Here is a 24381-nt window from a genome sequence, read left to right as displayed (position 1 = left end):
GAATGTCAATACAGCCCTAGCATCCTGTGTTGGTGGTCGCACACCACTTGGAAAGACAGGGATCAGGTATCAGGAAGCTTAAAATCTGGGGAGAGGTCCGGGTGATGCCGTGGCCCATTAACCTCTCTCTGGTCACTACTCTGGAGTCATGACAGATCAATAGAATGCAGATTAATTGGAGATCTTATGCTAACAGTTATGCACCCAAATGGGGGGACTGAATGTGCAAAGTTCGACAATACTAGTCAGGACTAGCAGCTAGGGTGTCAAATAATGAAGCAGAGTTACTTAATTAAGAAACTAAGGTCAGTGGAGTTGTGGATAGTGAAGAAGTATGTTGTAGGTTACAGAGAGACATAGATAAGCTGCAGAGCTGGGCTGAGAGGTGGCAAATGGAGTTTAATGAGGACAAGTGTCAGGTGATTCACTTTGGTTGGAGTAACCGGAATGCAAAGTATTGGGCTAATGATAAGATTCTTGGTAGTGTAGATGAGCAGAGAGATTTCGGTGTCCAGGAACACAGACCTTGAAAGTTGCCACCCAGGATGACAGGGTTGTTATGAAGGCATACAGTGTTTTAACATTTATTAATAGAGGGATTGAGTTCCGGAACCATGAGGTTATGCTACAGCTTTACAAAACTCTGGTGCGGCTGCACTTGGAGTATTGTGTACAGTTCTGGTCACCACATTCTAAGAAGGATGTGGAAGCTTTGGAAAGGGTGCAGAGGAGATTTACTAGGATGTTGCCTGATATGGAGGGAAGGTCTTATGAGGAAAGGCTGAGGGACTTGAGGCTGTTTTTGTTGGAGAGAAGAAGGTTGAGAGGTGACTTAATAGAGACATATAAGATAATCAGAGGGTTAGATAGGGTGGACAGGGAGAGCCTTTTTCCAAGTATGGTGATGGCGAGCACGAGGGGGCATAGCTTTAAATCGAGGGGTGATAGATATAGGACAGATGTCAGAGGTAGTTTCTTTACTCGGAGAGTAGTAAGGGTATGGAATGCTTTGCCCACAATGGTAGTAGATTCGCCAACTTTAAGAGCATTTAAGTCGTCATGGAATAGTGTAAATTAGATGGGCTTCAGGTTGGTATCACTGGTCAGCGCAACATCGAGGGCCGAAGGGCCTGTACTGCGCTGTAATGTTCTAAGTTCTATGTAAATGCACAGGATTACCGTTTTTGCAGAATGCATACATATTTTTCACTGTCACCAAAAGGACAGTACGAAGTCCCTGTAATGCAATTATTGTACAGAAACACAACTATCAGCCCACCAGAAGCTACTGTGCTGTGACCTTTGCCTACTTAATACCATTAAATTATAATGAAAACATATATAAATTATGTGCATTTGAACCTTGGTGGAGGAGCACCTGGACTGTCCAGTGTTGGTTCTCTGCAAGAGTAATAAAGACATGAGCTGAATATTGCAACTGGATTCCGAGTGCTGAAATATTACAATAGATTATTTCTCTGACCTTTCAACGCTATTCGCTTTGTCCACAATTTTAAATCTCTACTTATGAATCCTTAATTTGGGACATCTTCATTTTATGTGATAGTTTAATCTTAAAGATCAGTTCTTAAAGATCTTAAAAATCACAATAATGTATTAGTTGGTAGCATATCTGGAGCATGGGAAATTGCAGCATGTTGCATATGTAAGAGGAAAACCCTTGATCACTAAACTAATATAATGTTAAAAGAACAATAACAGTTACTGCGACAGGGCAGAATATTAATACAGCTCGAGCATCCTGTGTTGGTGGTCACACACCACTGGAAAGACAGGAGTCTCAGGTATCAGGAAGCTTAAAATTTGGGGAGACGTCCGGGTGATGCCATGGTCCATGGACCTCTCTCAGGTTCTTTCATCAAGGTTTGTGTACAATACTGTGCAACTTCACGTCTCATGTATTTTCACATCAGTCTTTTGATATCAGGCACAGACTCCTCAGGGATAGAATCTCTGTGGTGCAAGGACTCAAATTATTGGGTTCTTACTGGGCTCTAAACTGAAAATAACTATTGATGGGTATGTTACATTTCAGAGTATTAAAGCAGTATTATAAAGATAGGAAATGGACTGTATACCCAAAATATTCCAACGTACATTACACTTTAGTGAACTCTCATTAAGAAACAGTAAGTACAAAATATTTGCTTGTTCTCAAGGCAATACTTCAGGCACTGATGATCAAATTATTAAGTGTAAACAATTACCTGCCTGGTGGAGAGGACAATGACCTCTGTAGTCCAGAGTTTATGTCATGGTAGAATGGTTGGCTTTGAATTTCTGCAAGGTTGTAACTAATCCCACTTCCTTGAGTAATAGCCGCTGAAAATACATAATGTATTTATTTGGTAAAACTACAAAATGCTTGAAATACAATTATTTATTGAAGGAGAAAGGTTAAAACAGACAATTACTGAATGATGACTAAAATTAAAAACTGCAATTTAATCATTAAAATTTTATAAAATAATTTTTAAACATTCCTGGAAAATTTGCCAAAAATATGTTCATGTGTTAAAATATTTTCAGCTTTTTCTCTTTATTTCTGAAGGTTTTGGAAGTTCATACAATTGCAAAGGTAGTAGCAGTTCTCTCCAAGATCATTTTAAACTTCTATTATTTCAATTCCACTCTGCCTGGAAGTCTTCATATAAACTGCAGACACCAGAGAGTTCTGATAAAATTAAGTAAATTGTTACTTGCGAAAAGATTGACTCTTAACTATGTATTCTAACTCAGAGTAACTATTAAACTGACCCTGTACTTATCTCATACACCCAAAGCTACCTCTTCTACAGATCCCTTACATCTGCCAGACTAAACAAATCATTCCCCTCCACACACCCTACCCACCAATCCCCGTGACTTGGCATCTGCCCACGCACTGCATCCTGACACAAAGCACCACCTTATGCTAGACTCAAACTGATTCACACCCTCTACCCACCAGGCACTGCTCCCCCCTACTTGTCTAGCACCCTACAAAACTGCACCTTTCCCCCTACACATATGGCATCTTATCCCTGATATCCTATCTCTGCCCCAGCTGACATCCTACATACATGGCACCCTATCTAGTAAAGTACCCTATCTACCTGACACCTACCCACTACATGTCTGGCATCCTATCCTGCCACTCTATCCACTCACAGCTGAAACCCTACTTACATGGCCAACTACTCCCCCTACCCATATGGCACCCTATTTTCACAGAACAGTGAAAATGGGGTGTGGTTTGCCTTCCTCTAACAAGTACTAGAGAACTACAAGGTCAAGGGTAGAGAAAATCTGGCTCTATATCTGACTAAAACAGAAATTTAAAATAATTTTACATTCTCTCTCTAGAGGTCTCATTTACTTACTTTTTTTCCTTTTAAATATCTGTAGAAACTTTTACTGATTGTTTTATCTTTCTGGTTAGCTTTCTCTAGTACTCCCATCCTTCTTTGCTATTCTTTAAATTCCTTATGCATCTTTAAATTATGTCCAATTCTCTATCGTGACACTCAACTTGAAATGAAATATCTTTTCTCTCAATTTTGGACTATTTTTAAATTTCTTAGTTGGATTTTGTGTCTTTCCCTTGGAATCGTTTTTTTTCCTTCTCACTGGAAGATACCTTTTCTGGCAATTCTGAAATATCTCCTTCAATGTCCACCACTGTACCTATAACCAAATTTCCCAGTTCACTTTTGCCAACTCTGTTTTTGTGTCCTCATAACTGCCCTTATTTAAGTTTAAAATACTAGTGTCAGATCCTCTCTAAATTGAATGCAATATTCAATTATCTACTAGACTTTCATTTTTTCTGAAGTGTAGAGACCAGAATTGCATGCAGTACTAGGGACATGTAAGCAACTCTTGGACAGGCACATGGAAGACAATACAGTGAAAGTTATGTAATGAGTCTGATCTTAGAGTAGGATAAAAGGCTGTCACAATATTGAGGGCCAAAGGGTCTGTACTGTGCTGAACTATGTTCTATGTACTCGAGTTGTGACCTGATCAGGGCACCATGAAGATTCTATATGACTTCCTGGTGTTATTACATCAATATTTCTACTTATGAAATCCAAAATTGCAGACAACTCAAAATCTTTCCTAACAACAACCCCCAACTTCTCATTTCCCTTCATACTCTTTAGAACTGTGCTATATCATTGATATTGCCTTCTTCCAAAGAATATCATCTTCTCTGTTAAATACCATTTACTAGGTTGAAGGAAGAATGAACATATCAAATGATAACTCTGCCTCAGTTTTCACCAACAGAGAAGGGTGTCAGTGGGAAAAAGTCAACAGGTATGAGTTATTAAATATGATAAATATAGTCAAAGAAGCAGCTCTTAAGAATTTGCTAAAAGTAGGAAAGACAGCGATCAGATGCTGCTTTGCGTACTCAGCAAAATAACAGATACTTTGAGGGGATTGGATAGCTAACAAGTTAACAGCTGTTCCAAAATGGAAAAATTGATAATCTAGTTGACTAATGGCCAGTCAACTGAATGTTAAGATTGTAATAAGAGATCAAAATTAATTTTTGCTGAGAAATTCTTTTGCTGATTAATGATGAGAATGTGGTAGTACGTCTAGGAACTTGATAACAGGATACAAAGGAGACACTAGTAATGAATGTTTTTTTGAAATGGAATAGTCAATATTAGAACTCATTCTTTACAATATATAAGCAATCTGCAGTTGACTATGGTAATAACACTGCACTAAAAATTCAGATGGCACTTATACAGGAAGTTTTGTTTACTTTCTATAGGATCATGTGCAACTTCATTAGGATACGGGGAAGTTAATAAATTAACTTCAACTGGAATTCAGCCTTACAGGAAGTTGGCATTAATGTGTGGTTGAACATGAGTACTTTTTGATAATTGACTTTTACGTAGTGAAGAGGCTATACAGTTAGTTTTCGCATGGAGTGGAATATGTGAATGATCAAGGATCTTTAGATTATTTAGGGGCAGCATATTTACATTATGTGCTACAAAACTGAATCTCTGCAGAATATCCCTATGTTGGAGCTGTAATTGAACAGATGCTAGAGAGTCCCTGAGAAGATTCTGGATCAAACTTTGCAGAATATGGTTATCCAAGAACATAGAACAGTATAGCACAAGGACTGGCTCTTTGGGCTGACCATGTCTGTGTCAAACACAATGCCATTATAAACTAATAACATCTGCCTACACATGATTCCCTATTCCTCTATTCCCTGCCTGTTCATGTGTGGGCCTAAATGCCTCTTAAACATTATTACCATATCTGCTTGTACCATTTTCCCTGTTAGCACATTCTGAGCACCTACCACACTCCAGTAAAAATTTTCCCCTTTCTCATTAAACCTATGCTCCCAGCAGTTGACATTTTTACACTAGGAAAATGTCTGAAATGTAAGGAGAGATATATAAAATTGTAAGATGCATTTATAGGGTATATAGTTGGGTAGCTTACAATTTTATATATTTCTATCCAATTGCCTTTCAGCCTCCAAGACTCTAGTGGAAAAAAATCCAAGTTTGTCCAATCTCTCTTTACACTCTAATCCAGGCAACATCTTGGTAAACGTCTTCTGCACCCTGTCCAAAATCTCCACATCTTTCATATAGTGTGGCCACGAGAACTGCACATGGTATTCCAAATGTGGCCTGACGAAAGTCTTATATAGCTGCAACATGACTTGTTAACTTTTATACTCAATGCCCTAAATGATGAAAGCAATCATTCTGATGGCCTTCTGACCACTTTATTGCCACTTTCAGAGAGCTATGGACTCATACCCAATATCCCTCTGTATAACAATGCTCTTAAAGGTCCTACCATTTACTGTATACTTTTCTCTTGCATTTAACTTTCCAAAATGCTTCATCTCAGTCTTGTCCAGTTTAAACTCCATCTGCTATTTCTCTGTCCAACTGGTCTTTATCCTGCTATATCCCTTCTTTGATAACCTCTTGAAAACTCCATCAACTTCTGTGTTATCTGCAAACGTAGTAATCAGACCACTGCAATTTTTATCCATATATATGACAAACAACAGGTCCCAGTACTGATCCTTGCAGAACACCAATGGTGTCAGATTTATATTAAAGTCCACCATTGATCTTTAATCAGAAAAACACCCCTCCACAATTATCCTTTGTTTTCTATGATCAAACCAACTGCCAACCCAACTGCACTTCTGCCCTCAAACAAACCATGCCAACCACAACAAGGGTAGAGTCCCCCAGGTCCTCACATTCCACCGATTAATCTGCAAGTCCAATGCATCGTCCTCACCCTCCTTCCATTACCTGCAGTCTGACCCCATCACCAAAATGATATTTCTCTCTCCACACCCCATCTGCTTTGCACAGGGACCGCGACTCCCTTGTTATATCCACAAACCCCACCTATCCCTCCTCCAAACCTGGAACCTTTCCCTGTGGCAGCAGGAGGTGCAAAACCTCCCCCCACATCCACACTCCACCCCCTCTCCCCCCTCATCCATAGCCCCAAAGAGTCATTCCATGTCTGGCAGAGATTCATGTTCTTTTCCTCTCATCAGATTTATTGCATCTTTTGCTTCCGATGTGGTCTTGTCTACATCGGAGAGACTGAGCACTAACTCGGGAATTAGTTCACGGAACATTTATCGCCTGTACTGTCTAGTCAATTTCCAGTTACCAGTTATTGCAACTCCCCCTTCCACTTCCCCGAGGACATGTCTATCCTGGGCTTCCTCCACCATCAATACAAGGCCAGCCACAAACTAATGAAAGCACACCTCATCTTTCTCCTCAGGATCTTATAACCATACTGCCTTAAAATAGAATTCACCAGCTTCCAAATTTCCCCAACCCCCATCTCTTCCCAGACTCAGCTCTCCCTTTCCACCTCGTGCGCTTAACCTGACCCTACCTGTCCATCTTACTTCCCACCTATCCGCTCCACCCTTCCCACTGACCAGTTGCAGCCACTTCATACTTGCATTCACTTATTGCCATCCCATCCACCTTTCCCCAAGCTCCATCCCTCCTTCTATTTATTTCTCAGCCACCTTCCCCTCCCCCAGTACTGATGAAAGGTTCCAACCTTAAACGTTGACTCCCTTCTCCTCTGCTGGTGCTTGACCTGCTGTGCTTTTTCCAGCTCCACTCTTTATGTACTCAAACTCACCATGGATCCCATGTTAGGTAATCTCCTGGACCAGCCACCTTGAGGGATTTTGTCAAATGTGGTGAGGAAGCGGTGGATATGTCAGTGCAGAGTATTTTTTTAAAAATGTTCAGTCATGGGATGTGGGGGCTGCTTAAATGCTCTTGGACTAAGTGGCCTGCTAGCCCATTGTAGAGGGCAGCTATGAGTTAACAACTTTGTTGTGCATCCAGAGTCATATGTAGGTCAAACAGGTAAGGATGACAGATTTCTTTCCCGAAAGAACATCAGTGTATTAGATGAGATTTTACAATTCATTACAGCAGTCATGGTCACTATTGCTGAGACAATTTCTATTGCAGATTTATATTAAAGTCCACCAACAATCATAGTGATATTTGAACCCATGTTCTCAGGATATTAGCTTGGACCTCTAGTTCACTGAAATTATCACTGCATCTTCCTAAAGGCAGGAATATTGCAGAAGAAATACATTGGTGACTATCTATAGAGGCAATAAGTGACCTAGAGATCCATGAAACCTCTTGAGTCCAAATATTTTCTGAAGAGATCTTTAATGAGAAACAGAAACTGTACCTCAAAGGAGAGTGACTCTGAACTACATTACAACACTGTGGAACAGCAGACTATTGATGCAGTGAAAGTCTCTTAAACTGTAAAAAAGCAGGATTAAATTTGGTTGGAGATTCTATAGGTTTCTAAATACACAGCCCTTTTCCATGGTGTCTGAGAGGTTTATTAGCTCCATGGTGAAGACACATCACAAAAGCAAGTGGAAAAATATGTGGAAATTTTGAGCAGTTGGGGAGAGCATTTAGGAATTTAAAAGGGAAATAATGTACAAATAATGGTATATTCTCAACAAACCAAGGATATCATTAAAACACTTTACATTTAATGAAGTGTTTGCACCAAATGAAAAAGCAATTTGCCTATAGTTCTTTAAACTTAGTATACTAAACACTCAAGATATGGCTTTCTTTGCCACTTAGTGACAACAAGGTGATGGCTTTGCTTCATCTGCAAGTTGGAACTCAGATATGTGGTAATTTAAATTTTTGCCATTTTAAATGCGTAGTTTTCTCCCACTCTAACCTCAGCATTCTCCAATCTTTACATTGCCCTACTGGAGCTTATTGGAATCTTGAATCCTCATTTTTCAATTAGGTATTTCATGACCTTGCATACCCAGACTGAATTTAGAAATTTCATTTCGTAATTGGAAAACTGCTTTCACATTTCTCGACAGCAGCTTCAGGTGATGGTCAGGTTTTTGCCAATAAAGGCCCCTCTAGTCCAGTTTTCCAATGCTTTATTTCATGATGACACAATGTTGTGTCGGAACCATTATCCCTGATGTTATTTAATTAGTCCTGCCTCTGACTCTCTCACAAACCTTCACTGTTCTTCTTTCCTCCCCCGCATTCCTGCCACCACCAAACTTTCTGTCTCTCTGCACCTGATTAAAAATTGCTACAAGTGTAACTCAGTTTTAATGAAATGACATTAATTTGAAACATGAGTCATGATTTCCCCATTTTCAGGATATATATGTGTTTATGTGTGTATTCGTGTAAGGTATATGTGTGTGAATGGCATGTGAAGAGGCAATTGCATCACTGTCCTCATCACCATAAAGGCTTGCCAGGCTACGAGCTAATCAGTTTGCTAAGAGCCAACTGACAAGCTTTTTGATTCACTGGAGGTTTTGGCAGAGAGCTTCTGCCTCACTGATGGGCTGAAAGGCTAAAATTGTTGATGATATTCAACAACTGTATGACCCTCAATGAGTTCTCTGAACATTCCTGTTTGTTCTGCAGACGATATAATCAAAACTTGCAAGCAGCTTATTTTCTGTATCTGCTTTTCTGTGCTGGCTGTTTGTTACAGTGTATAAGAGATAGAGTTTCATTCCAAGTTATTGGACTTCACCTTGGACTGAGATCACGAACAGTGTCAGGATCAAACCAAGCATCCAGACCCGCCATCGAACGAGGGGGTCTCCAACGTGCAAGAGGATGTGAAGCTCATTGCTTTCTTCTTCTTCCTTTTTCACTTTTTTATTACTTAATAGATGGTCATACTTCAGTCTTTTATTTTTCTTTCATTTTCCATCTTTTGTCATTATTCAATAAATGGCTGTTTTAAGAAAATTGCTGTTGTTGTATCTTCTCTTAACTACATTTAACCGAATACAAAAAGAACTGTTTGGATACACCCTGTGATCCAAGATACTTTTGATGAAGAGGATGGGATTTGTGAAAATGCGTAAGAGAAGGGAAAAGCAACCTGATGTTCTGGAGATCTTCCATATCCCAGGATGGGGGATGGTTTTCACCAGAGAAAAGAGAGAACTGGAAGCCAGGTTCCTGTGCTGTGCAAGTGCGCTGAACGTTGTAGACGTGTTACCTCTTTGTTTTCTGATTTGAATGCAGCTTTGTTTTTTGGTAGCTAAATGTCGTCTTGTACAATTTGTGTGTTTTTGTGCCCTGGAGCTTGAGATCTGGGGATACTTTCAAGTAAGTTTGCATTTTGGGAATGTATGGTGATTTGAAAATGTGGTGTATGCTTGTGTGTACCCGTAAGAGTGTGGAACGTGCACAGTTAATGTAATGTCTTTTTAAGAAACCATCATGGTTGTCTGAAGCAAGAATGTGTGAAATGTTGATTCAAAAATTTGGCTTGTAAAACTTGGTAATAATTTACCTTTTGGAATTGGCTCCTGTTTGTTCGGACATGGGTAAATTACCATATTTGGAATTTCATTTGCTGGCCAGAGTGAACGTCCAAAAACTGTTTTGACACGAATGAATCTTTAATTCTGGATGATAAGCTTAACTCGTTGTTAATATCCAAGTGTTAGGGAAATTGGAATGTTGAAACTACAACTCGCTGTGGGTGAAGAGTTTAGGAAAGGCAAATTTAACAAAAGAGTGGGCTTTTCCTTTGCTAAAAGTATACACACTGACTCCTTCAGAGGAGGAAGTGAGATGCATGACGTTATTGCATGCAAACATTAACGTGTCCCCCCCTCTGTTGAATCTATATTGCTAATTAACCCGCTGTGCTTGATGTGGAATGGATGGAGGTTTTTTTATAGAAGTTGGAGATACTGAAGGCTGAACACATTTGCTGAATTTCAACAGCGCAACACAGTAATGAATGATGCACTCTCAACCCATCAAGCCATTCATCAATAACGTATTTCAATGTTGGGCAAATGGAAATGTTAATTGTAGTGAGTGTCAGGAATCTCAAAACCATTGAACCTGGGTACATTTAAGTACATCATAACAAAAACTATATTCAGACTCACAAGCCCTGCTATTCCAAAACATTTAAATGGAGTAGTTACGAGAAAATATAAAGGGATTCTGAGAAATGATAATGTGCATGCACACATTTTGAATGGTTTCATTCAAAAATGGTTAGCGACTTTAAGGAAGGAAACAGAATATTAAATTTGGATAAATTTAAATAGATATATATCAAATATCTAAAATGAGTAATCAAGTAACTTTAAAAAATGTGATCACCTTAGAGATAGAACAATCAAAGTATGATGTGCCTGAATCAAACAGAAATGTTTGCTTTCTATTTTAAAATATCATAACATTATGTTCCACGGACGACAAATCTCTACAGATCTCTGGAATTTGATGTTCATAATAGTTAAATTAAAAAATTGGATAAATGAAGTAATTAGGAAGGGAAGCTAGTGACAGAAGTCAAAAACATTTGAATAACAGGTTGAAATGACGATTGAGGTTAAAATACATTTAATGAAAAGGAAGTTTAGATGTGAGCACCAAACTGATATCATTCTCTTGGTGATACTTGTGTCCTTGCTTTTCTTTTTAAAAAAGACTGAATTGGTGATCAATTGGGATCATACGTGGAGAAATAAGTAAAACCACAGAGATCATTTGATGAGATCATGTGGGAGTCAAGAATGCATGACATGATCTTGGGACTCTGATGTAGGTGTGCAAAAGTGGGTCTCAGACATGTACACCTACTTGGCAAAAGGATTGGGGACTTGGAAGAGCATAAAAACATTGTTTAAATCAAGGCACTGACACAAAATCCACAGAGAAACTGACTTTAAAACAATGAAAGTAGTATTAGTGAAAGGGATGTAAGGAGAATTACGATCAAAATTGGTTATTATGTCAAGATGTTACAGAAATTAAAGAATATGAACTCTGGAAGAGGTAATGGTGGACTGAGTGAAAGCTCCCATTGGATGACAGACTGATACCCCATCTTGAGCATTTGTATGATTAAACCAGTAGGTGATGTTGTAATAGAACATTGAACAGAGAACATAGAACAGTACAGGCCCTTTCACCCTCGCTGTTGTGCCGACCTTCTATCCTACTCTAAAATCAGACTAATCTACTTACACTTCATTGTACTAACTTTCATGTGCCTATCCAAGAGTCGCTTAAATGTCCCTAATGTATCTGACTCTACTGCCACTGTTGGCAATGCATTTCACTCACACCCCACTGTTTGAGTAGAGAGCCCACATCTGACATCTCTTCCAATTACCTTAAAATTATGCCCCTTCATGATAGACATTTCACCATGAGAAAATGTTTCTGGCTATCCACTCTTTCTATGCCTCTCAACATCTTGAACACCTCTACCAAGTTACCTCTCATCCTTCTTCGCTCCAATGAGAAATGCCCTAGTTCCCTCAACCTTTCTTCATAAGACCTGCCTTCCAATCCAGGTAGCATCCTGGTTAATCTCCCCTGCAAACTCTCTAAAGCTTCCACATCATTCCTATAATGAGTCGACCAAACCTGAACACAATACTCCAACCTGAATCTGTTGTCTAACCAGGGTTCTGTAGAGCTGCAGCATAACCTCACAGCTTTAAAACTCAATCCCCCTGCTAATGAAAGCCAACATGCCATATGTCATCTTAACAACCCTATCAACCTAGGTGACAACTTTGAGGGATCTATGCACATGGACCCCAAGATTCCTCTGTTCCTCCACACTGCCAAGAATCCTGTCTTTAACCCTGTATTCTGCATTCAAATTAGACCTTCCAAAGTGAATCACTTCACATTTTTCCAAGTTGAACTCCATCTGTCACTTATCAGCCCAGTTCTGCATCCTATCAATGTCTCTTCGGAACTTACAACAGACTACTTACAACTTACCTCCACACTATTCACAACTCCCCCAACCTTCATGTCATTGGCAAACTTACTAACCTACCCTTCGACTTCCTCATCCAAATTATTTGTAAAAATCACAAAGTGCAGAGGTTCCAGAACCAATCAGTGTGAAACACTACTGGTCACTAAGCTCCAGGCTGAATACTTTCCATCTATCACCACCCTCTGTCTTCTATGGGACAGTCAATTCTGTATTCAGACTGACAGGTTTCCTGTATCCCATGCCTCCTTACTTTCTGAATGAGCGTCCCATGGGGAACCTTATCAAACACCATGCTAAAATCCACGTACGCTACATCCACTGCTCTACCTTCATCAATGTGTTTTGTCACATCCTCAAAGAATTCAATAAGGTTTGTGAAGCATGACCTGCCCATCACAAAGGGTTAAAAAACTTGTATTTTACCACCATAAGAAAACTTAGCCCTGTTTTTTTTTTCATCTACCTGTTCCCACTATATACCAGTCTTGAGAACCTTATTGCTGACAGTGGAGAGCATTAGGTGGAAGACCATGAATCCCAAAGATTTTGTGGGTACCAGAAATAAAAGTTGAATCTCAATTTTTGGGCCACCTTCACCGTCCTGCTAAAGAATCGCAGACTGTCTCTGACCTGACAGTTAGTGTATGTGAAACAAGGCTGAGGAGTAGGAGTCTGTGGTAAGGGAACTCTAGGAAAAACAAAATGTGTAAAGCATAAGCCGAAGGTAAAACCTGATGAATGTTAGAGCTGTAATGTTTGATGCCATGTGTATTGTAGCACAAAGGAGGTATTTGCATAAGGAGATAGTTACCACTCAATGAAGCATACAATAATTCATAAAATTGGCAAGGAAGAAATTATATTGAAGAAATATCCTCAAGATGGATACAGATGAAGAGAGCTGGAGAAAGTTTGAGTCCATGCATGATGTTATTTTGCTGTCATTGAGTGAGGTTATCTATGGATAGGGAAGATTAAAAAATTAAGGAACCTGAATCTGGAACATCCTGAATTCTAGAGCAAATTATGAAAATAGATTAACTGAAAAAATGTAACATTGATTAACAGCCAGCTAGTCTGACAAACTCGCTTTTTAATCCCCCTCTCTCCCTCTTGCAGATTTCGAGGGCCTTCAGCAGAAATGGGATCCTTGACCCCAGGATGAGAGATAGAATAAATTAAATTGTGTGTATATATGTGTCATGGTTGACAGTGACTGTAATTAAGGATATTACTGCTATTTGCATTAGCATTGGCTGCTGCCTGACTTGCTGTGCTTTTCCAGCACCACTCTAATCTAGACTTTGGTTTCCAGCATCTGCAGTCCTTGTTTTTACCATGGAAATTGATAGGCTCCTCTTAATTTGTTAAACCATCGGAGGCAGACAGGTACATGGCATGACTTGTCGGTTCCATCACGGCCTTGAATGTACATTACGGGTGGGATATATATTTAAGGGTTGGTCCCCAAAGGCTACTGTGATCATTAATTTGGAGATACAGCCCATTGTTGTATTTTTTTATTGGTGTTGGTTATTTTCATTGTAGTTTTAATCTTCTAGTGTAGATTACATTATAATGTTACTTCTTATTATACGTTCTTGTGCAGCTATTTCTGATTTGTGTCTGCAATTGCAAAAGAATTGCAACATATGTTGTCAAATATCATCGGGATGGATTGTATACATGGCTGAAGGGCTAAAATTATTGATAATATTCAACAGCTGGATAACCTGTGAACCTTCTTGCACGTGCTGCAGATGGCACAATTAAAACTTCTTTTCTGCACTTGAAGGCAGCTTGTTTTCTGCATGTGCTTATCTGTGCTGGCTATTTGTTTGACTGTATAAGAAAGAGAGTTTCATTCCAAGTTATTGGACTTCACCTTGGACTGGGATCACGAATAGTGCTCAGAAGAAACCTTAGCCTCCAGATGAGCCATCGATCAAGGGGTCTCCAATTTGCAGGAGAGCATGAGGCTCATTGCTTTCTTTCCCTTCCTTTCACATTTAAAAAAAATTAATAGATCGTCATAGTTCAATCTTTTATTTTTCCTTCACTTTCATCTTTTATCATTACTCAATAAATGTTCATAGTTAAGCAAATTGCTGTTGTTGAGTCTTCTCTTAATTACAAATCCAAAAAGAACCTCCTGGGTACACCCTGTCATCCAAAACACTCGCCAAAAGCTTTTGGCCAGAGGGTGGCAGCTTCTGGGTGCTGAACATCTTTGGTTGAGACCTAGACTTCAGGGGCTCCAAAATTGAGAAGAAATGTGGTTTTTGTTAAATGTATCATGCAGTGGGAATTGTGGAGAAAGGAGAGGAGAGTGTTAGGTGGATCAGAGATAAGGCGAGGTGGTTGGTTTTTCATAAGCAGACACTTTGGATCTTCATTCCATGTGCAGCTACAATTAGTCCCAGACTGTGGCAAATGAAAGGACACCCCATATCCTACCAAACCGGACAAGCCAGACATTTCTATTACCAGCCGGAAAGCAGGTATATTGGGGAGGTGATGAGTAGAGACCCCTAACTAGCCATTACTTAACCATATAAATGTCTTAATTGCTGGTGTGTCAAGAAAGTCCTCAATGGATGTTCTTGACATCATTTAATTGATGAGGTGCCAAATAGGGGGCATATTTCTCTCAAAGGCTAACTTGTCATTAATTCCCATTCCCACTGCTTACGAGGAATGGAGAATTCCATCCCTTAAACTCTGCTTGTCTCTCCACAGATGCTGTCTAATCTGTGGAGTAGTTCTTGTATTATTTCAGATTTTCAGCATCCACACATTTGTCTTTTCGTTACGTTCTTTACCGATCTTGTGTTGATATCTAAATTTGTACAATATCACAAACATCCGCTTATTTACCAAATTGTCACCTGGTTCATTTTGGCATATGAGACCCTAAAATATATATGTGAACACTGACAGTATAATAGAAAAGATATAAGCTGAGAGATTTTATGTGATTGATTAAGCTGCAGTTAGAATATTGTAACTGGTCATGTATGTGTCCTGCTTTGGAATGTGAGGTCTACAGATCAGATCCACGAAGATAATACCAAGAGGACAAGTTTCACTAACAAATAGCAAAAACAAAAATTGAGGCTCTATTCAATGAAGCAGTGAAGGTGAAGCATGCCCTTTTAAAAAATAACATCAGGCAGCAGATAACAGATTACTTCAATATTAAATACATCAACAAAGAGAGGTTTGGGAAATACTCTTCCAAAAAACTTCAGGCTATGTGAGGGCCACTCAGTTTCAAAAGTCTTAGTTCAAACATGGACAAAATTGTCAAATCCTAAACATGAGGTGAGACTGGCTGTCCTTGACATCAAAATCCTACGTGATTAATTGTGGCATCATGGTGCCCCAACAAATTAGAATCAATGGAAATCAGAAGAAAAACTCTGCTGGTTGGAGTCATACTGCACACGTAGAAAAATGATTGTTGAAAATCAGTTTTCTGAGCTTCAGGACACTTTTGCAGGGTCCAACCATCTTCAATCATCAATGACCTTCCTCCATTGCAAGGTCAGAAGTGGGTATGTTCACTGCTCTTAGGCTTGTAATTTCCTTGAAGTATATAAGTATCAGGTTGCACAATGCTCAGTACATTTGCAACCCCTCAAATATTGAAGTACTCCATGTCCATATGCAGCAAGACCTGGACATTACGTAGATTTGGGCTGACAAGTGGCAAATAACCTCTGAGCCATGCCAATAAATATTGAGGTTACAAGTGCAGGTCAGATGCCAGCAATCCTGCAGCAAGTAACTCACCCCGACTTCTCAAAGCCTGTCCACTATCTCTCAGACAAAAATCAGGAGAGCTTTCCATTTGCCTAATTAGAAAACTTTCAACAATACTCAAAAAACTTGAAAGACCCAAGAAATAGCAACTCATTTGAATAGCATTCCTTTTACCATCTTAATCATTTACTGCATTAACTGTCTCTATTGCTGTACAGAGAACCAGGACAGTGTACTATTCGCCAGACTCTCAGACTGGAGCAAGCTACCAGATAGAAATCAGGAGGGAGGATGATCTATGACCAGGGAAATGCATCCAATAGCAAGCTAAACACTCAGATTTGCTCAGGTTCGGCTAGAAGAAGAAATTGCTAGATTGAGTTTTACACCTGCAGGTTGGTTTGGAAATCTTGAGGGATGTGCTTCCCAATGGTCAGTCAATGTAATAGCATGGTGATGTGTAGAAGTATTGAACCCACTGGAATTTGGGAGGGAGTATGGACAATTGGAAGGAGGTTGTGAAACTTGAAAGGGTTCAGAAAAAGTAAACTAGACTATTGCTAGGGTTGGAGGATTTGATCTACAGGGAGTGACTTAATAGGCTTGGGCTGTTTTCCCTGGAGTGTCAGAGGCTGAGGGCTGACCTTATAGAGGTTTATAAAATCATGAGGGGCATGGGTAGGATAAATAGACAATGTATTTTCCCTGGGATGGGTGAGTCCAGAAATAGAGGGTATAAGTTTAGGGTGAGAGGGGAAAAAGATAAAAGGGAGCTCAGGGGCAACCTTTTTACACAGAGGGTGATGCGTGTATGGAATGAGCTGCCAGAGGAAGTGATGGAGGCTAGTACAACTACAGCATTGAAAAAGCATCTGGATGGGTGTACGAATAGGAAGTGTTTAGAGGGATATGGGCCAAGTGCTGGCAAATGGGACTAGATTAGGTTAGGATATCTAGTCAGCGTGCATGTGTTAGACCAAAGGATCTGCGTCCGTGCTGTACATCTCTGACTTCAAGACTTGTCAAGATGGCAATTCTGTAGACAGCATGTTGTAAAGTTTATTAATATGGTGTGGTGTCATTAGTCAAGTTAAACATTAATTAAGATTGCAGTTTCAATAGTCTGATGCATTAGTGACACATTCGGCAATGTTTATTAATGTTGCTTTAATATTGCTTTGTTCAGTAAAAGTCATAAAATGTAATCTTATCCTGCGATTCTTTTGTTCTAAATTGTAGGCTTGCAATTCTTTTTAAGTATGTAAGTTTTATAAAACATGTTTTGGGTCTGTCTATATAAATTAAGGTTAAAATGAATGGAGTCATAGAATGTGTGCTGAAGTCTGCCTGATATTAATCTAGGTGCTAAGCCTACTAAAGATTAAAGGAATGTCTAGGCTGATTTACTGGGAAGAAGGTGCAAAGAAATTCACACTTGCTCACAACATAGCTACCTCAATACTCGGTCTATGTGATTTATATTATGATGCAAATGGTTTTAGAGAGAAAGTGTTTGCAAAATATCTCTGAACACTTACTAACACAGTGAGTCTGTCAGGGTTAAGAGAAAAATCAGATAGAAACTGGAAATCTGTGGGTGACCATACTAGATTGTGTGCCGAAGCTTGTGCTTAAATTCAAAAGATCAAATTTGAGAGAAGTTAAGGTAAGGTTTAAAGAGTTTTTATGGCTAGTGAAAATTGAAGGATCAGTTGTAGTACTCCCACTATGAAGGTCAACTCTGGGGTTAAAAATTTCTAGGTTTTGAAAGAGAAAATTCAAAGCTGGAAAAATAATTTCAGACTGGTTTCAGAAGAATTGAATGTCCACTTAAAGGAAAATGTAACATGTTCCTGATTGTGGTATTGTTTACTTTGGTTGTTTTAAATGATCTGTTCTACACTTCATTGGACAAACAGGCAGGAAACTAGCCACCAGGATACATGATCATCAACTAGCCACAAAAAGACATGACCCATTCTCACTAGTATCCTTACATACAGATGAGGAAGGACACCAAGTCGACTGGGAGAACACATCCATTCTAGGACAAGCCAAACATACTCACACACAAGAATTGCTAGAAACATGGCATTCCAATCGGAACTTTATCAACACACACATTGACTTGGATCCCATTTACCACCCCCTGAGAAAAAGAATGGGAAATAACGTCACCAGAGGAAATGATGTAATCACAGGAAATGACATAATCAACCCAAGGAAACCCAAATACATAAATGGAAAGTGGGCCATACCACCAGTGCTTCATCTGGAGGCTCACTGATGATATTACCTAGTATGGTGACAAAACATCTGAAAATGAACTTTCCAGCTCAGCGAGCAAACCTACATCCAACTCTGTTCTACAGTTTAAATAAGAGTTTTCAATAAAATACTGTTGAGTTAACAGTGCTTTCAGTCTGTTTGTTGCTGTAAACATCTTAAAACATGAAATCTAGTTGTGTCATCCATTCAACTATAAACAGGAAGTCTTTATTTTTAAAATATAAATAAATATTTTCTAATCAACAGAGATATTATTACACACATTTGGAGCACCTGGAACCTGAATCTGGTCCTCTTGGTTTCGAGGTAAGGACATTATCACTGTAGTTCCGGAGTCCCCTGAAAATATTAATACTATTCTCCCTGAGAATTTTAATACTTTGTTGTGTTAGGCCTTATTTCTTGAAGTATTTACAGCTGCAGTTCCCTTTTGTTCCTGGTATGTCAAAGCAAGACCTAATTAACAGAGTAATTAATTAATTAGCTTTAATTGATTTTTAAATGCAATTTTTGTTTCGCTTCCTTTGTGTTAACCAGACACCAAAGACAAGCAATCTACAGAAGGTTAATGTCCCGGCTCTTCAATTTCCCGCTTTTACTGTGACATTTTGGGCTAGATTGTTGCACTCATTGTGTGGTGATAATCTGATGAACTGCACAATGGATGGGGCTACAAGATTACTGACACACTTTGGAAACTTCACCTTGAATATTTCTGATAGACTCATGGTCAGAACTTACTGAGGAATGCTGTATTTCTATCATTTTGTACCATGAAAGCTAACTGCTAATGTAATTCTTTCTGTATAATTTTGCAACTGACAATAAAGCCATATTTGTAATTTAACTTGTCTGTCACTATGGATTTCTTTTCTCATAATTCAGGGATACAAGAACTATTGACTCTATATTATTATACATTTAATGGTAAGGTCCTAGGAAATGAGACTGAGCAAGCGATAGGTGGATAAAGGTGAGGGGGAAGGCGATAGGGCGGGGGGGGGGAGTGATGGAGGGCAGTGTTGAGTTGGAGGCTTGGGACTGGGATAATGTGGGGGGGGAGGGGAATTGAGGAAGCTGTTGAAATCCACATTTGTCCCGGAGGGAGTTAAAGTGTTCAGCCACGGATGGTCAGGTTGGTGGACGCAGTTGTCCCAGAAACGTTCTCTGAAACATTTGCAAGATGTGTCCTGTATCCCCGATGTAGACAGGACACCTTATTGCGGATCGTTTCAGAGAACATCGCTTGGACACTCGCACCACCAACCCCACTGCCACGTGGCTGAACACTTCAACTCCCCTTCCCACTCCATCAAGGATATGCAGGTCCTGGGCCTCCTCCACCCTGAAACCGTTACCACCTGATGCCTGGAGGAAGAATGCTTCATATTCTGTCTTGGACCCTGCAACCACATGGGATAGATTTGGATTTCAGCAGCTTCCTCATTTCCCCTCCCCCCACATTATCCCAGTCCCTAGCCTCCAACTCGGCACCGCCCTCCAGACCTGTCTTTCACTCCCCCCTCTGCCCTCTCCCTCACTTCATCCACCTATCGCTTTCTCAGCTACCTTTCCCCAAACCCCACCCCCTCCCATTTATTTCTCAGCCCCGACCCACAAGCCTCATTCCTGATTAAAGGCTTATGTCCGAACCATTGACTCTCCTGCTCCTCGGCTGCTGCCTGACCTGTTGTGCTTTTCCAGCACTACAGGCTCAACTCACTTTGTACCTGGCAATTACCAGAAGATAGTTAGTATATTGTAAAATGGGTAGTTGGTTTTCTGAGATGAACCCCAGCCAGTGGTAATACTTACTTCGTGACACTCGCACAAGCTCTCCAATGCTGAAGACTCCAGACTTTACAAAGCTGTCTTCTAGATATGCTAAAAGTGAAGAGAGGAAAAATTATTTTAGGTGTCTTACTAATTAGTTAAATGACTTCACCTCTGAAAGGATCTTAAATATCCATTCCTTTGAATAAACAGTGCCAGGAAAACATCACTTTGTAAATAATTGATTCAGATTAGAAGGGCAATGACCTTGTAATGAAGTAATGACCATTTTCTGTAGCTTTGGACTCATAGTCTGAAGACCAGAGTTCAAACATGATATTTTCACTGAGTCTGTTTGCCAATCAACAGCTCTTGTGGGAAGAGTAGTTTTTCCATCAGTGAGAAAATGACCAGAATGCTGGTGAAATGTTCAACACTTGGCCATCATGGTTATTCTAAACCAGAGTAAGAAGGGATGGAATCGGAATAATAACCCAAAGACTGAAAATGCATGTGCTGAAAGGAATATACTTTTTTTTAAGATAGTTTTATTTGTGGGCCATAAGCTGTAATAAGGGTGACACAGAAACAGTGATTTTGGCATAGTTGCAGGTGGCCAATGAAGAACAATGTTACATAGGTGTACACTAGGAGCAGCATTTTTTAACATTCCACAATCTGGAGCTATTGTTTTTATGAAGAAAGCGTTTTTTTGTAATCTCAGGAATATTAGAAAACAAAAATTCATAGCAATTGCAAAAACGTGTAAAATACTGAAGATTAGGGTTTCTATTGTCTACACATGTGTATAAAGAAACGACCAGAGTTTGTTCGCTTAGTTCATTAACATACATTTGATCAGGAACTGTAAAGGCTGGAGTTTGGAAAGGGTAAATGATGTGTTTCACAGAATGTGGAAAACTTGACTGTATAGTTTGAATGTACAGAACACAACTGTTGCTAAAAAGAGACATGAAGTTTTGCACTTTGCAACTGTGTACACAAGAAAACCAACTTTAGAAGGAAACAACAATTTATACAGCATGAGAAGAGGACACTGATTGATTGGGCTGTGGTTAACATGAATACAGCACAAACTGTTAACTGTCTTGAACAACAAATTAAATTCAAGCCTGGCAAGTTGAATCTGATTGGTCAGATCACTGCCATGTGGAAAAATGTATGGACATTCCTTTTGCCACACAAAGGACAGGACTCTATATGCAAATAGTCACTTTGTTTTTCTTGGGGCGGGGTCCAAGTATGAGAGATCAGGATGACATCTGCAAGAACTCAATGACCTATTAATGCAGGTGCTTCATGAATGATTTAGTTTCTTTCTTGTTTCAACCAATACATTAGTGTTGCACCTTGAACAAAATGAGAAGTGACTGCTCTTTTGGAGAAATTGTGAGCAATTCTTTTCCTGCACTATAGCAATTATTTTATATTAAGGTATGACAATAAAAAAAATACATTAATAAGTATGCAGGAAGGTAATTCATACATTGTTTTTTTGGCAAATGCAAAGCCAGATTTAATATTCGTTATTTATGTAGGGTGTTACCCAGCTGGACTTTGTTGTGGGGAGGTGATGGTGATAGTGGTGGGAATCAAAATACTCACCCACCCAGAAGTAAAGTCGATGTCAAAATGACTGAGCTTATTATAAATGGCCTTACAACAATGAAGAAACTGCCTGCGGCCTAAACAAGCAGCCAGCTACCAGCTCTTGCAATCCAAATGGTGCCAGAACACAATTTTGGGCCTTGGTGGGGCTATGAAGGCCTGTGGAGATCAAAGACACAGGGAAACCCTGGGCTTTTAGTGTGGGGAATCATCACACACCCAAGAGGAAAAGGGGAGAAACAAGAATGCAGCATCCTCATGTCCTCAAAACCACACACTACCACTCCCAGGTGAACTGCCATAAGGGACCTAGAGCTTGACAGCAGAATACCAAAGATGGCCACTGCTCAAAATGCATCAGGCTTCAACCCCACACAAACAGATAGGAAGAACAGTCTGGTTTGAGCAGTATTTTAATATGGAGCTTTCACGCGCTGTTGATGTGTTGTAAAACATTAACAGTGGTTTCTCAAATGGTCACATAGATGTCCTTGGAATGAAATGACAAACTGACTGATTTCTGCAGTATATTTTTTGAAGGAACTATGAAATAATAATTGGGTGATCATCCATTATCATAGAGTAATAGAGAACTAAAGAAAATAAAAGGCTGTTCAGTTCATCACATCTGCACCATCAAAAATAAACATGTAAATGTCTAATCCCATTTTTTAGCACTTGTTACATTGTCTTGAATGCCTTTACATTGCAATTGGATGTCTAAATACTTCTTAAATGTTATGAGGGTTTCATACTTCCCTACCCTTATAGACAGTGAGTTCCGGATTCCCATCACTCTCTGGGTGAAAATATTTTTCCTTACACTGGGGAAGTGATGATGAGTGATATTAATGCTGCACTGTTAATCCAGAGACCCAGGTAATGTTCTGGAAAGTCAGGTTCGAATTCTGCCATGGCAGATGGTGGAATTTGAATTCAACAACAAAATAATTGGAATTAAGAGTTTAATGACAACCATCAATACATTGTCAACTGCCAGAAAAAAATGGTTCACTAATGTCCATTAGGGAAGCAATCTGCCATCCTTAGGCGGTCTGGTCTAAATGTGACTCCAGGTCCACAGCAATGCGGTTGGTTCCTAACTGCCATCTGAACTATTAGGGATGAGCAAAAAATATTGCCCTGGCCGGTGAAATCCTCAACATATGAATGAATTTAAAAAAAACAGAAACCTTCTGCCCCTTCTCTTAAATCTATGCCCCGGTCACTGATTCCTTCATCGAGTGGAATTGTTTCTTCCTGTCTACCCTATTTAAGGCTATAATTATATACATCTCAGTCATATTTCTTTTCAATCTCCTCTGCTCAAAGGAAAATAACTCCAGTCTGTCCAGTCTCTCTTTATAATTAAAATTCACCAGCCCAGGCATCATCCTGGTAAAACTCCTCTGCACCCTTTCTATTGCTATCACATCCCTCACATAATGTGGATTCCAGGGATGCAGACAATAATTTAGCTGTGGCTTAATCAATGTTTTTTCACAATTAGGCATTACCTCCCTGCTCTTAAACTCATAGACTCATTTAATAAAGGAAAATATATCATATGCCTTCTTAATTTCTTTATTCACTGTTCCTTTGGTGCTTCCTTGGGTCCTGATGCTTATAATGTATTCTCTTGCTTGTTTGTCCTGCTCAAGTACATCATTTCAGATTATTCTAAACTGAATTTCATTTGTCACTGATCAGCCCATCTGATCAACCTATCTATATCTTCCTGTAATCTAGGGGCCATCCACCTTTCTATTTATATACTAATAAGGGTAAGCCATTCAGGACTGAGATGAAGAAGAATTTTTTTCATTCAAAGAGTTGTGAACCTGTGGAATTCCCTCCTACAGAAAGTTGTCAGGGTCAGTTAGATACATTCAAGAAGGAGCTGGACAAGGCGTGTGTGGCTAAATGGATCAAGGGGAATGGAGAGAAAGTGCGAATGGGATACTAATATTGCATGTTCAGCCATGATTATACTGCATGGTGATGCAGGCTCAAAGGGCTGAATGGCCTACTCCAGCACCTATTTTCTACATTTCCATTTATCATCCCATCAACTTTTATATCATGTGAATTTACTGATCAACCCATCTACATTCAAGTTAAGTAATTTATATAAACCACAAACAGCAAGGGCCCCAAAACATACCTCTGCAGAATCCCACAGGAAAAGGATCCCGGTTGCAAAAGCACCCCTCAACCTTCACAACTGCTACTTAGCCAATTGTGAAGCCAATATGCCAATTTTCCTTTGATACCATAAGTTTTTTGCACTTGCTAACCGTATCCTATGGGAAACGTCATCAAAAGTTTTGCTGAAGTCCAAGTAGACAATATCAAATTATTGCCCTCATCTACCTACCTGGTCAGCTCTTTGAAAAAAATCAATCAAGTTGTGTGCAGTTCTGGTCACCTCGCTGCAGGGGGTGTGTGGAGGCTTTGGAGGCAGAAGAGGTTTGCCAGCATCTGGCCTGGATTGGAATGTATTAACCATAGAGAAAGGTTAGACAAACTTGGATTCTTTTTTCTAGAGCATCGGAG

The 24381-nt window shown here is 39.5% G+C and overlaps 1 protein-coding gene across 11 annotated transcripts in view; it reads right to left on the bottom strand.

The window, feature by feature from the left end:
• Positions 1–24381, bottom strand: part of LOC132824400 (nuclear factor 1 B-type-like) — a 561732-nt gene that overhangs the window by 238068 nt on the left and 299283 nt on the right. For all 11 annotated transcript variants that reach the window (XM_060838926.1, XM_060838889.1, XM_060838869.1 and 8 more), the window contains 2 exons: positions 20239–20307; positions 2229–2343 (listed from right to left, as the gene is read on the bottom strand). In XM_060838926.1, the coding sequence (XP_060694909.1) occupies positions 2229–2343; positions 20239–20307 (184 nt within the window). The remainder of the gene's footprint in view (positions 1–2228; positions 2344–20238; positions 20308–24381) is intronic.

The sequence above is a fragment of the Hemiscyllium ocellatum genome, chromosome 2 (genome assembly GCF_020745735.1).
Source record: "Hemiscyllium ocellatum isolate sHemOce1 chromosome 2, sHemOce1.pat.X.cur, whole genome shotgun sequence".
In the NCBI taxonomy this organism is placed as follows: Eukaryota; Metazoa; Chordata; class Chondrichthyes; order Orectolobiformes; family Hemiscylliidae; genus Hemiscyllium; species Hemiscyllium ocellatum.
The sequence above is the reverse complement of the archived record's forward strand: the minus strand, read 5'-3'. Positions and strand labels throughout refer to the sequence as shown.